This window comes from Dermacentor andersoni, chromosome 8 (assembly GCF_023375885.2).
Source record: "Dermacentor andersoni chromosome 8, qqDerAnde1_hic_scaffold, whole genome shotgun sequence".
In the NCBI taxonomy this organism is placed as follows: Eukaryota; Metazoa; Arthropoda; class Arachnida; order Ixodida; family Ixodidae; genus Dermacentor; species Dermacentor andersoni.
In genome coordinates this window covers 34,289,195-34,303,758 of record NC_092821.1, presented here as the reverse complement: position 1 = coordinate 34,303,758, position 14,564 = coordinate 34,289,195, and the positions used below count along the sequence as shown (strand labels likewise).

Below are 14,564 nucleotides of genomic sequence, written 5' to 3'. Positions count from 1 at the left end.
AAGACCACTTGGCTTGCAGCGCTTCTCAGCCGCGTGCGCTGCGCGTCTCTGGGGAGCTGCGACGCGTACGCGCCTCGATACCGACACGACACGACGGTGATGGCGCCAACGTCGGTGGCACGAGCGCGCCTCAACTGTCCCAATGGTTACTATAACAATGTAAAAAGAGAACGAAGACGACGGAAGGGTAGCACCGTGTTCCATAACAATTGGTTCGCGTATTCAGGTAATGTCAGATTAGCGGTGGCCTCGTGCTGCTCGGAAGATCTGGAGTGCTGCGATTGGGGCATGTACGCAGAGCGTGTGCCCGAAAAGTCGGGCTTCCGAGACGGCAGAAGAGAGAGACATATACGGCGGCCAACAGCCAACGAGATCCAGGCATATATCCCTGACGGCTCCAACGGCCCGGAGCCAGGGAGCGAAGTCCTAGCACCGCTGAGCAGGAGCGAGGTCCGACGCCAGCTGTTAGTCCGGGGCTACCGGGAACCGGCAGCCGATATCCAGGGCGGCTGTGCGAACGGCGATTGTGAAGCGCCAGGCCCAGGCACGCGTGTGTACGCGTGTGTGCTTGGGACAACCAAGTGCTCTGACCTGCGACCCTGTGCGCATCGTCACCCGCCACCGACGTCACCTCAAGCACTCCCTGCTAACACTATAGCACAATAAGTGGCAGCTGCACGAGCCCCGGCCACACGTGTCTTACGATGCCCGTGAACTTCGACGTATCGCGAGTTCGTCGACGTTTTCTTCCGACTCGTAGGCCGCGCTTCTCTAGCAGTCACGCAGAAACTCGCAGAACTTCGTATTGGTAGAAACCGCATTTTTGCATTGTGTTTGGCTTACGAGTTATACGTTTTGAACATTTGTCACTTTCTGTCACACTGTTTTACTATGATATTCCCGATCTATTGCGTTCATTCTCGGCGCACCGTACGTCGCGGCAAGCGTGACGAACGTTCCTTAAACATTACACAGCACTGGGTGGTGCCCGTAATTGACACTTCCAAGAGCTGAAAGAGAGCATGCAACGAAAGAAGCTCATTTGGGTCGGTTGGTATATGTACTTGGGCAATAATCGAAGACCATGCTTTGCGACGGGATATAACACAGACGAAGCACACAGCTAGCGCTCGCGCGTGTCGGTTGCTGCATGTTTTGTTACTTGATGGATGTATACCTTGTTCCTGTCCTGGAGCCTTTTGAGCATGGTGGGTATGGTGATGTTGCCGGAGGGCACGATGAACTCGTCCAGGTCGATCATGGCCACCCATCGGAAGCGGTACATGACGCGGTACAGGCAGTCGTTGAGCGCGGCGAACAGGGCCTCGGTGCGGATCTCGCGCTGCGACGCGATGGGCAGCTCCCAGGGAAGAACGGTGGCCAGGTTCTCGCTCGCGTAGCGCTCCAGCAAGCATCCCACGTCGGGACCCACGGTGTGGTTGTAGAAGACGAAGTGCGACGCGCCCAGTGCCACGTTCAGCTCGATGAACTCGGCGAACTGCAGAACCTGCGATCGTGGGCCAAAAAAAAGGGGAGAGGGGGTGACGGCTACGCTAAGCATGGCCTCCGAGATCGGGCGGACGCGCGTGCTGCGGCCGATCTCGGAGGCCAAGAACGAATCGTCGAGTTTTCTACAAAAGCAACTAGCGAGAACTCTGGGGCTGCGCACGCTCAGCTATATACCACGTGAATGACTGTTAGTACGTGGACTTGTCTAATCCTCGTGCTCGTGGCTTCAAACATTACTGTGACGTCATTCACCATACATTGCATCCGTCTAAAATTCCAAGCACTCAGTGCCGGCGAATATGCACAATTGTTGCTAATTGTTACATTTTTAACGCAATATTTTGTTGAAAATGGTCGCTTTGCAAAGTCACAAAGTCGTGTGAAACCAGAAGTAAGAAGTAAAGGCAAGTGAAAAACATGTCGCCACTTACGGCGACGAGGGAAGTTTGCGACAATTCGTGCTGTCGCTTCTAGCTCAACGAACTGAATGTCACCACCAACACGATATAGACTGGCCGTTAAAGCTGCTGTCACGAGTGTAATGACGCTGTGGCAGGGAATCCCGGTATTTAGTTGGCAGCTGGCCTGTCAAATAATCAAAGCCGTAATCGTTGGAAACGTCCTAAGGTACGAACTGATTGTAACCGCTCACAAAGTTTTGCTGGTATCTGCAACTGTTCATGACTTCTGGACCAAACTACGGCGGTATTGTGGCTCAACATGCTTTGCCAATGCTTTGCCACAGTCCTTTCGTACCTGCTATACTCAGCGACGATCTAACGCATTTTGTAAAGGTTTCGTCCACAATACCTCACCACACCTGCCATCTATGCTTGCTCGCTGTGAAGAAAAAAAAAAAAGAAGGCTGAGAAACGTTGATATTGAAAGGAATTGGCCTTCGCCGGGACGTCACCGAAATGATCGAAGATAAGTGGCTGACCGATACACATCGAATCTACAGCTTCCTTTCAAGAGCTCGAACAGAACCAAACTGAATCACTACGAACCGAAGTGAACTCTTGAGTCACTACGCCCTTAAAAAGCTTTATTTTATAGATACTAACCATCTTTGCAATAAAACTTGGCAGTTTTGCCTAAGGCGAAGCGTTGAAGGCGATAACGAGTCCTCGCATTGCGCTGGGGATTTTCGCACCATAATGTTTCCCACAAAAAATTATTACATGAAACGCTCTGCCTCGCACGGTGTTCTAAAGAATTGGCAGTGGCTTAGCTCGGCTATGCCAGGATATACGTAGCGAAAGCTGAGTCATAGCATGGTTAGCCTTGGTTAATCTTGATTGCAAGTCCAGGTTAGTGTGGTTGTCTAGCCATGTTGCGGCGTTTAGCCAGTCGTTCGGCGCGCTGTTCGTCTGTTTCCTGGGCGATTCGTCTCCTCTTTATCTCATTCCGATGACGATTCCAGGCCGCCTCCTGCTTTTCACAGTTGTCGCCGTCCATACTGCCGCCTCAACTGTGGTTGCGGCGCACGCGAGCTCTCGTTTTCAATCCTCCGACATGTTATCAGGCATGCGACGCAGCTGGCGAAGCGAGTGGAGGCGAGCGCAACGACGAGGAACGCGTGTGACGTCATACCAAACGGCGGCGGCAGAGAAGCGCGGCGCAGCTCCGGAACACCTGCGTCTCGGTGCTACTGGTGGCGCATGCGCAGTAGTGACTAGGGAGCGAGTGAGAGATATCCGCGGCGAGGCGCGCGTTGTGACGTCATGTGCCTCCTCGGAGCACCGCCACGGCGAAATCGCAAGTTCGCGACCAGTAAAGTTTTCGCTTTAAATGCGCGGAGGCGACATGGTGCGCCGCAGCAGGCAAGACTACTGCCTCCGCGGCGCAGAAACAGCGCCCTAGGTGTGCCATAACGCTGGCGCTACGATTGAAGAACGCCGGCAGCCGCGTTGCTGGCGTCGCGCACGAGCGAACGGGAAACCTTCGGAGTTTGTCAATAAAGTTATTACGCTTGACGTTTGCTGTCTGTTCCGCTCAGACTGTAGTGTGTGTGTACCGCGCCGTGGTATACGCGCACAGCTCCTCGGCAGGAACGTGCCATGACGTGGCCGCGCACAAGGTTCATGCCGACGGCGAAGCCCAAAGCGAGCAGAGCGTGACGGTGCGTCCACTTTGTCGTTTTACCAACCAAACGCACAGCGTGCCTCTGGAGGCCAAGCTTTCCACGCGCGAGCCGCGCCTGCGCCGTCAACACCAGGACGGCACGACGACGGCGGCGTCGAGAGCGCGCGCCACGTATCTGTGTATGAAACGATTGAACACACTATAGCAGAATGTCTCAGAATAAGGGTTGAACGACGGGTACTGCGCCAGCAGAAGAAAAATAGTCACGGGCACCTATAGGTATCCCTACGTGCGTGAATGCGAAAGCATTTCGACGTCTTCCCAAAGACTATACTCATTTTACGAAACGTAATGATATTGTTTTCACGTTCCCACGTGTCATTTCTCGCATCACGTGCCTCGGCCTGGTTGGCGTACTGGCGTGGACGTCCAAAGGAGCCGGGAAGAACTACTGTCTGAGAAGTCGAAGTCGAAGGTTCGTCCATCCAAGCGCACGACAGAACTCGCCGAAATCACCGCACCGACTGGCGGCGGCGCGACGCTACATATACATCGGCCACGGGCGCGGTCTGTCTCTGTGACCTGTCTCTGTCCCTGTGACGTGACATTTTGTACCATCTCCGTCGAAGGTTCGTCCATACACAAGTGATTCCACGACCCAATGCAACCATAGTTTGCAATTTGCCATTCCAGGAAAAAAAAGAAGAATGCGTGATTTTACATCTCGGAGGTACATATGACACGCAAGATGCTTCAGACAAAAGACTCCATTAACCAGTACGAACACTAAGTATAGGTGGTCATCGCAAGTAAAATTTTCCAGGAATGCGCATCTTGGAGACACATATGATATGCAATAGACTTCATACAAGAGGCTTCGCGAACCAGCGCAAACTCTAAGTATCGCTTATTATTCACAAGTCGAGGATGATGATTTGCGATACGACTTGCGACTTGGACGACGGGGCGAAAGTCGCGAAGGGGCCGGCCGTACAGAGAGAGCGTACCTTGTTGTACTCGTAGTGGATGGGCTTGACGCAGACGGCGAGCTCGCGCTCCTCCGGCAGGCGGCTGTCGAAGTCGTCGTCCTTGCGGTGGACGGCCATCAGGTTGCGCGGCATGCTGCGGTCGTTGAGGCGCTGAATGGCCACCCACAGGGGCACCTCGCCCGTCACGCCCGCGGGCAGCGGGCAGAGAAGGAAGAAGGCGCTGTAGCGCAGGTTCCAGTTCTCGCGGATGAGCTTGTTGGAGGCGAGCACGGTGGCCGACTGGAAGGCGCCGTCGTGCTCGCCGCCCACCACGCGCCAGAAGAGGCGGCACACGACGCGGTCCGTGAGCCGCGTGCGCGCCGCGGCGACCACGCGCACCATGCGCACCCGGCGCGCGTCCAGGTACGCGGAGAAGACGTAGAAGCGGTCGTTGGTGCGCCGCACCCGCTGCCAGCGGTCGCCGCGCGTCTCGGCCAGCTCGACGAGCGTGCTCATGTTGACGTCGCCGGGCAGGTCGCCCTCGCGGTCGGGGCTGCCCGGGAACAGGCCGGAGTCTCCGCGGCGGCCGTCGTCCACGGACTGCCAGAAAGGAAAGTATTATACACAGCGTATACACACGGCGCTTTAACGAAGATGATCCGGTTTCATCGAGACGGTGCGTCGTTTCTTTAGCGTGGTTAGATATCATTTGCTGTCGCAATTGAACTCTGCGCGATTGCGCATCTCGGAGGGACAATGATGCTTCGAGAACCTGTGGAAACTTACAGCGTATCAGTCACTTTTTTCCTCCTGATTTCGCCTACTGTCAGTTTTCGTCGTCTTTCTGCTCAGCTAACTTCGGTATCAAGCCATACCTGAGTTTTCTTTCTCGTTGCTTTCCGTCGGCTGTAACATTTTGACACAGGCGGCCCCTTTTAGTAGCCACAGCTACGATTCTTCGCCGCTTGTAAAGAAAACGCTCTTAGCTAGATAACGGGCGCAGATGTCCGCGAGGAAATTGCGAAAATGTGTCTAGACGCAAGATATTGCAGCACAACTTACACTACACTGCGTTGCAGTGCCATATTTTATACTTTGTGCGAGAAATTGGGACGCGACAAGCCGGAGTGCGCGGTGGTACGGTGGGATCACGATTAAATGGGGCCAGCGAGGTAAAAAAACACGCTACGGAAAAGCCAGATCTCCAATCGACGTCTCGCTCCCTACAAACGCACTCTCTCTTCAAATGATATTGCGGCCTTCTGGGAACATTGGAAGCGAGGTTCGCTTCACGAACATGCACGCACTAACGCGTCCAGTCTACCTGGAAGAGGCTGTCCAGGATGCCCGGCTCCAGGGGGTCGAGCACCCGGTTGGGCGCGTCGGACACCAGCTGCGTGAGGAAGAGGCAGCCGAAGAGGAGCAGGAACACCAGCGCCATGTACACGGAGAGGAAGCGGCGGTCCACCGCCCGTCGACTGCTGCTGGTGCCGCCGTACGAACCCGCGCCGACGCCGCCTCGATGCCTGCATGCGCGGTGAAGGTGCGCGTTGCGGTGTATCCGCGTGCGACACATTGTGCATTGCGACGGACGTTGCGAGTTCAATGTTCTTATTTTTTCTTTTTGGAAATGAAGCTTGGAAGCAATCAGGTAAAAAAAGAAGACATCATTGAATGTGAAAAATCACATGCATGCAGAAGGGTTCGGAAATAACTTAGGCTTGTTCCTGACGGCTTGCGTGAAAATTTAGCTATACTATTGTGTCGTCACAGGCGACGAAAAGCACCCGTGAAGAGCATTTCGAATACTGCGAGTTGACTCGAAAATTATATGTAGCATCAACGTGCCAACCTGCCGCACAATGTTGTATCTTCATCTTCAGGCGGAGGAAATCGGTTTTTACGACAAGAAGCGAGAGGAAACGGTCAACTTATCCACGTATACGGAGATGCTGGCTTCCGTATCTAATCTCGGAATTTAAAAAAAGGGGGGAGGGAGTACATAATGGTAGCAGAATGTTATACAATAGAAACTGCAGCTTCGAAACTAGTTAGCTGTCTTCGAGTCTGTGGAGAATGTATAGAACTTGGTTCCATCGACGCTTCGTCGATAGCTCGACCGAGGCTTCGTCAGGATTGGATCCCTTCGCGGTGTGCGGCGTCTACTGTGTATACATGCTTTTTTATTACCTGTGTGAACTCCTCAGGCATGCACATACAACATTTCACCAAGGACAAATTTATTGTTTGGTTGCAGTGTTTTCGTCACCACTCCGTATGCCCGGCTTCTGTATAGATATTCCGTGCGGTGCTGCTTGTCTTCTGTTGCACTCGAATTCCCGTTAGTTCGACTCTTGCGGGACCACAATTAAGGTTTGCTCGAATCATTCGAAAGGCCTAATCAACAGAGGCGACGAAACGAAGAAAAAGATTAATGCGTTCGGTGCATCGCGAGCGTGCTTTTTCTTCGCGCCGTATTTCTCGCCAGTCTGTTTCCCGCTCAAGTAACCATTCTAAATACTATACTGAAAAAATCATTTTCTTGGCCTCGGTATAAAACGCCGTGCAATTGCCACACGACGCCATGCCGAACGTTTCGAGCAAGCCGACAGCTGAATATGGGGGCGTAACACGGCACGACACAAGCGAGAACGGATGGCTTCACGGGTGGATGGAGCGTCGGCCACGAAGAGAGAAAAATGAAACAGCGTCGCGTCAACGGTTGCAGAAAGCTTGAAAACAAGATATTCAGCAGACGGCTTTACTGCTAAAGCCGTCTGCTGAATATCTTGTTTTCAAGCTTTGAGTAACCGTTGCACTCATGAGGGGGCCGATGATGGCAGTCGTGGAGGGGAGGTCGAATTAACCGAAGAGGCGCGCTTTCGCGTTCCAACTAAACGAGTTTTCCTTTCATAGCAACGTGTGGTTTCTCTCTGGGACGTTCCAGTGCGCGAGAATTATGCGAAAAGTCGAATTAATTGAGGTCGTACACGGTTATGAATTTTACTTCTCAATAAAAAAAATTCCTAAAGTGGTCTAAATCCTCCTCGTATGCGTAGGCCCTACACGACCGGCGCTCCCAGCGGGATGGGCTCACGATAAATCCGGTAAAATTGAATTCCGTACGGTGAGTAAGAGCCACATTGTATGAGAACAACAATAGAGCGAACGTGGGCCGCTAAGTATTGCTTCGAGTTATTTTTTTAAAGCCGTGTGCCTTAGAACTGGCTCGTCGTGCGACAACGGCGTTCTCTTTTTTTTTTACGTGATTCGCATTCCCCGAACAGGGGATTTTTCCACCGTGTCCCACGCTCGCGCTTATTTACTCCCGCCACCAGCTGCCAGAAGTTTCCCTCCCCAGGTTTTCACAGAAGGGTGCATGAACGCTGTGTTTTCTCCAGTGCACGCACATAAGCTGAACTCCTGTCTTCTCTCTCTCTCTCCCTCCCTCTCTGGACGTTTAGGGCAGCGAGCTGGACAAAATCTAGTTCACCTGCCTGCCTTTCTGTTCTTCAGTATTGCTCACCTTTGTTCTTGAAAACTGCGCATTTACAGCGCGAATAGACACTACGTGAAGGCGCACAGTTAAATGACATGAGCGCAGGACTTCCATCTGTTTATTTACATAGAAAACATCACCAATTTCAATTAAGCCGATTTTTATCAACCCAACTTCGGTCAGACCAACTTCGGTCAAACCAACTTCGGTCAAACCAACTTCGGTCAAACCAACTTCGGTCAAACCAACTTCGGTCAAACCAACTTCGGTCAAACCAACTTCGGTCAAACCAACTTCGGTCAAACCAACTTCGGTCAAACCAACTTCAGTCAAACCAACTTCAGTCAAACCAACTTCAGTCAAACCAACTTCAGTCAAACCAACTTCAGTCAAACCAACTTCAGTCAAACCAACTTCAGTCAAACTGATCTCATTCGGCTGGCTGTGCTCCGACTGACGTCAAGATGTCCTCTTTCTTCTTTACTTTCACTTGCTTTCGCGTTAAAACGATGGCGAAAGATAGGCGTTAATTTAGCCTTATACGCTGAACATTTATTACACAAGACCACTTGGGAAGATTTCATCCCACACGTCGTGCTTTCCTTGGATTCACTGTCGGCTTTACACGGTGACTGTACTTGACTGAAATGAAGTCCCCTCTAGTTTCCCTTCCCGTTTCGACCAACCGTCGTCTGCAACATAAGAAAACAAAGCTTGTCCGAACCGTGTTCAGACGTCGCTTTTAGCAGTGTCAACGTTGACGCCGGTTCTCTCTCTTTCTCCGTGTCGTGTCCTTTGCCTAGACGTCGAAGTGACGGCGACAAAAGTAAAAAATACGGAAGTGTATAACGGCGAGGCATGTCGGAAGCGTGGACGGCTGTGCCTGCTTCGGTGACGTCCAGCCCAGGCATCGCCCAGGCTGTCAGCGCCGAAGACGCGCCAGCGTGTCACGAAAGGCGAGGCTGCGCAATATAAACGTCAGCCGGATAAACAGGCGTCGGCCCTCCGGCGCAGACGGCTCGCAGGGTTGTGGGAAAGGCGTTTCCGGGCGACAAGGTGTGCGTGCGTTCAGAGTATAACACAACTAACAGTACAGTAACAAATAATCAGGCACCATTTTAACAGACGATTCCCTATTTTGTTCCTAAATTAAACTTGCGTTTCGGTCGGCAGGGCACGCTGTCAGACTGAGAAAGTACCACGTTTAAATGCGTTTTTGTAAAAGTACATTGAATTGTGCGAAGTTTTATGTTCTGGAACCGAAAGGAAACAGCAAAGGAGGCAGAGAAGTCGAGACAAGGCTCTGCGGATGTTATTTATCTTCTTCGACCGGCGTTTCACGCTGTAGGAAGTTCCAGTCTGTTCTGCGACACTTGTTCGGCCTCCCCTCGGAAATTTGAGCACGCGCTGCTGTGACTGATAAGAGCGGGCGGTGTAGCTACGTATGCACCCTTCGGTCTTACGCCACCGGATGCGACGCTGCCTCTGCGTATACGGCAGTGCCGGGGCGATTTTTATATCGCACCGAAAGCCCTGCCAATGAAGCCTTGCGGGGTTTACGGTAATAAGGTGCCGCGCACGCAACACGGTCGCGAGCCCCGCGCAAGAGCCGTATTTCTCTATCGCTATAGCGCACTATTGCGATTGAAGAACCAGAGTACTTAACGAAGCGACACATGAGGTGCACAAACAAACAAAAACTATGCATCGTGTAATATTATGCACTGTTTGTGTTTACGCACCACCAGTGCCAGGAGTTAATGCAAGTCGGAGAGAAAGGGAGAGAGAGGGGGGGGTATATGTGCGGCCTCCCAATCACTCGCTGCCATAGGTAACAGCATGTCCGTCATCACGATTGAACTGCCAGTTCAAACAGTTATCGCCTGTATATATAGTTTCTTGTGCACGCGGGCCATGCTGCTTAGTTAGTTTCCGCGCGTCATTTTGGTATGGATGACTGCGATACGATGCGTCTGTAGATTCAGCCATCCGTCGCCTGTCACGCGACAGATTGGTCGCAGCAGCAGCCATGGCAAAGACCGTCTCGTACAACACGGAGGAAGCGAAGAACTATAGGAGAGAACATTGCGCAACACGCAATGCCACGCGGGTCGGCCCAACACCTGATCGTCACGACAGTGCGCGCAGGCACGTGCTAATGCTTCGGCTCTGCAGGCAGAGAGAGCTATAGGGCACGCAGGCAGCCGAACAAGTGCTGAATCGATTAAAAATCATGTAGGGAACCAAACAATCTCGGCCAATACGCCGGGACACAGAGGTCCTGGCCATACGCCTAGCATGCATCTGGAAATGATGAAACATGCAGTTTCATGTGCATTGACTTGCTGTCTGCCTGTGAACTGTAGCAGACGACGTATGAGCGCGATCATCCGTTAACCCATAGCCTAAGAAATGATTGCGCGCGCTGGAAAATCTTCCAGCGCACGCAACCTCGGATGTCATGGTTACACGTACAAACTTCAAGACTGCGCTAGTCGATCACCAGAGCGTGTCAAACGGCACGGGCTCCTGTGCTCACGATGATAAGGCTTGTCGCTGTACATACGCACACAACATGCAAAAGAAACATGCAATATCAGGCACTTTGAGTGTCTGGTTTATGCTAGTGTCCCGGATGAATGCTAATAGCGCTTTCGTTGCGCCCAAAGCACTCGTAGCGATGCTCTCCGAGGACCAAAAATGCAGCGCAGCTCGAAGAAGTTGCCGCGTAAATTTAAATCAGGTCTGTGGCCCCTTCCGCGTCATGTAAAAATGTGCAACAAGATAACACGAATCCCGACCTGTGGTAGGCGCTGAGGTAGCCTCCGTAGCCGGGCGGTCTTTTGCGAGTGGCCATGGCGTCTCCAGTGGCGGAACCCGGGCAAGACCAGGGCGACCCCACTCCCACCTGGTGCAGCAGCCGGTCGTGGGTCGTGCAGCACTGGGGCGGCGCGGACGGCGTCGAACGGCGATGGTAGCACTCGCTGTGTTGGCACGACGTTGTGCTGGTTGGGATGTATCCGCCCCGTCGAGCTTGGTTGTCCCCTGGGTTCACGTCGGCGTCAGCAGCAGCAGCGACTGGTCCGCGGCAGCTCCGCACAGCGCCGTTGGTTCAGCGCCGCCGGCGACGACCGCGGTGATCACAGATCGCTGCTACGATGTCTCTCTCTCTCGCTCTCTCGAGTTCGCACCTGCGCATGCGTGGAAAAGAGTCCTCCTTGTCACACGTGTAGTACGCGTGCGTGCGCAATCGAGTACAATGTAGGCGGTTCTGGGGTTACAGAGCATTTCCCGTTACCGCGCACGCAGTGGTAGAACAGCGTATACTTCGCGTTAGATGCGTTCAGTAGTTTCTTTTCTGTCCATCCTGCTCGTACTGTGATTTGTGTTGATGGTACCCATCATCGTGGCCGAGGCGCCGGTTACAAAAGACCCTTCAGTTGCGCCACCGGTGAAGAGTTTAAATGGTCTGGCGAAACTGAATGATTTATCGTATAGGGAGAGAGAGAAGGGAGGAAGGAAAGGCAAGGAGGTTAACTAGACCGTCCAGTTTGCTACCCTACACGTGAGGAGAGAGATCGGGGAGTAAACGAAAGAGAGGAGACGTAGGTCTTGATCGCACTTTCATGTGCGCTAAGCCATCGTACCGCTCTCGTTTGTAACCAGCAGCTAAAACCACCCGGAACCAGCAAGAAGCCATGTGAATGCATGCTAGGGACTGGAAAACAAAGTGGTTCAGCTGGTCAGTCACTTATACGTGGTCTCCTCTCCCTCTCTGTCTAAATCCGTTCGTATTACGAAAAAAAAAATATGTATACACCTATGATGTCTGCAAGAGCAGGCGGGGTAATGTGCTGTAAACTAATAGCCTTAACAGTGCGGCTACAAGAAAGGTGAAAACCCGCCGCGGTTGCTTAGCGGTGAAGACGTTACCCTGCTAAGCACGAGACCGCGGGATCTGTTACCGGCCGCGGCGGCCGCAATTCGATGGGGGCGCAGTGCGAAAAACGTTCGTGTGCTATGCATCGGGTGCACGTTACAGAACACCAGGTAGTCAAGATTAATCCAGATTCTCCCACTATGGCGTGGCATATAATCATATCGTGGTTTCGGCACTTGAAACCCCATAATTTATTTGAACTTAAAAAAAAAGAAAAATGTGACAAGACGAATGTTACACTGTGTCACCTTTCCTGCGTCCGTCTTGTGAGTGCTATGCGACCATTGCTTTAAATATAAACCGACTAGCCCAAGAAAAACAAAGTCTGAGGGCACCTAAACACTTCTTAAGAGTTGTGAATGCGAAAGGATTGGTGTCCAATTGGATGCCGCTGAGCGATCCCTCGAGTTATAAAACTCCTCACGGGCAAGCGAGCGCGTTGAGACACTTGGCCAACGCCTCCTAGATAGCTCAAGGCCGGCGCACTTCGATCCGTGACGTCATGCTACCTTGCTCGACTGCCACATAATCTAATGGGGACGCTCCCGAGCAAGCCGCGGTGATTTTGACGTCACCACTTCCGGCCTGCCAGGCTTGGCAATGGAAATTTCGGTCCGAGTAGCATCGCATCACAAAGCAGAGCGCACACGCCTGCATGCTATCTGGGAAACGCTCGTTTAGCCCAATGGGCAAGGCACTCGGCATCTGAGCGTGGTGTCGTAGGTCACTACCGCAAACGTCTTTTTTTCGAATTTATTCTGTTTTTTATACATCAGTTTTTATAGCGATTTCCGAGACGCGAATTAAAACGTAGGCGAGAGCTTGCCCGGACGCGTATTTCCAACTGCTCGTAGGTACAACGGGGCGTGGAACTTGCGGAGACGACGGACGTTTGCGCGCATGCGCGAGTGAGAGCGGGTGCGAGAGAGGAAATGTGGGGAGTTTTGATTCTTGAAAATACGACTCTGCCTAGGTACTACGGAGGAGTCCCTTGGGGCGCGGTGTATGCGCTTGTCCCTAGGCGCGCCGTGCCGGCAGAAGTCGCGGGGCGCGGTTGTGCTGAACTTAGCATCGCAAGTTGGCGGCTCGACGCAATCATATTTAATCGATCATGTTTTTACTAATGAAAACAACGTGTCATTATTTCGCATTATTGGCGGCGCCTCCAGGACACCAAAGCGGCAACGGGGATATCAAAGCTAGAAGCCGGACTGGTCCGTGGGTTGGGGCTCGCAGAGGCCTGCGCGTGCCAGGGGAGTATAAGATCGGCTGTCCGCTATCGCGGACAGCCAATGTTTTATGCGAACACCCCCAGGCACGCTTCGGCCTCTGCGGCCCCAACCCACGGGCCGCCCGGCTTCCAGCTTTGATCCCCCCGCTACCGCTTGGGTGCCCCGGAGATCCTGCGCCACCTGCTTTAATATAACCTCAGGTGCTCTCCTGAGGCCTCCGTTTGCCGGTTACATGTGCCCTCCTGGAGCAGTGCTTGTAAAAAATCCGATCTATCGTCGCGACGAAAAATTCGACCCGTGACTTATAAAACACCAGTCAGAACATTGTCCCTTCAGACACAGCGATCACCAAGCGGCGTCCGCGCCCACTGCCTCACCGCGCGGGCAGCCAGCGGCGGAGCGTATAAACCAACTCGACCGAACTCCGCAATGCCGGCATGTCAGGGGACAAACGAATACAACGCAATCTAAGAAACCTCCTCCGTAGTGCCTAGGCTGAGTCATATATTCAAGGAGCAAAAGCCCCCAGATTTTCTCTCTCGCGCCCGCTCTTACTCGCGCCTGCGCAGAAACGTCGAGCTCCGTCAAAAGTGGCACGCCCCGTTGTAGCTGCTAGCGGATGAAAATACGCTGCCCGGACAAGGAACGCGCGGATAACGCAGGCTTCCGAGAGGGAGAGGGAGAGAGCGTGGCGTGGCGTCGCGGCGATGCCCTCTCCCCTCACCCAACATCTGGCGTGCCAGCGCTGCAGCAAGAGGGGTTCCATTTCGCTCCGTCTGCTCCGTGGAGGCGCGCACGTGACCTGGCGTCGCAACCAATGGGAATTTAGGTGCCGTTTCGCAGCTACATTCGCCGGCGTTTTCGCTCAATGGGCCATTTGATGCTTGCTTATCAAAAATTCTGTAATGGCAGTCGTGGCGGTTTTTTCAGATGCGTTCAAATAACGAACCCGCTTAGGCGCCGAAGACGTCGCTCGGATAACATGCCAAATGCTTTCGCTGCGCAAGCCGCATTTTCCGCCTTTCGTTGCTGCTGCGCATCAACATTCGTACAACCTTCGTCGATCTTTTGAATTTTTTTTCTGTTTCTCTTTCTTTCTTTTCTTTTTCTTTTTATCACTTTTTTATTTCTGTCCACATGCGCGTCGCGTGGAGAAAACACTCTTTCACGTCGGTGCCTACGCGTCAGGCGCAGCCGTTGAGCTACGTCTGACATAGGTGCGAAGCGCGAATCGTAATTTAACGAAAGGCACGAGCCTTCGGCATGTACCGCGTGTCCAAGCTAACGTTGTCCAAGCTGTTGATCGAAAAAAAAAGTTGGTATTAAAGAAA

At 52.8% G+C, this 14,564-nt stretch overlaps 1 protein-coding gene across 1 annotated transcript in view; it reads right to left on the bottom strand.

Annotated features, from left to right (window-relative positions):
* LOC140219787 (uncharacterized) overlaps positions 1-14,564 on the bottom strand; it is a 103,774-nt gene that overhangs the window by 15,419 nt on the left and 73,791 nt on the right. Inside the window, exons 2-5 of the mRNA XM_072289634.1 lie at positions 10,863-11,252; positions 5,887-6,088; positions 4,602-5,162; positions 1,178-1,507 (exon numbers count right to left, since the gene is read on the bottom strand). Coding sequence (XP_072145735.1) covers positions 1,178-1,507; positions 4,602-5,162; positions 5,887-6,088; positions 10,863-10,918 — 1,149 coding nt within the window. The 5' untranslated portion in view covers positions 10,919-11,252. The remainder of the gene's footprint in view (positions 1-1,177; positions 1,508-4,601; positions 5,163-5,886; positions 6,089-10,862; positions 11,253-14,564) is intronic.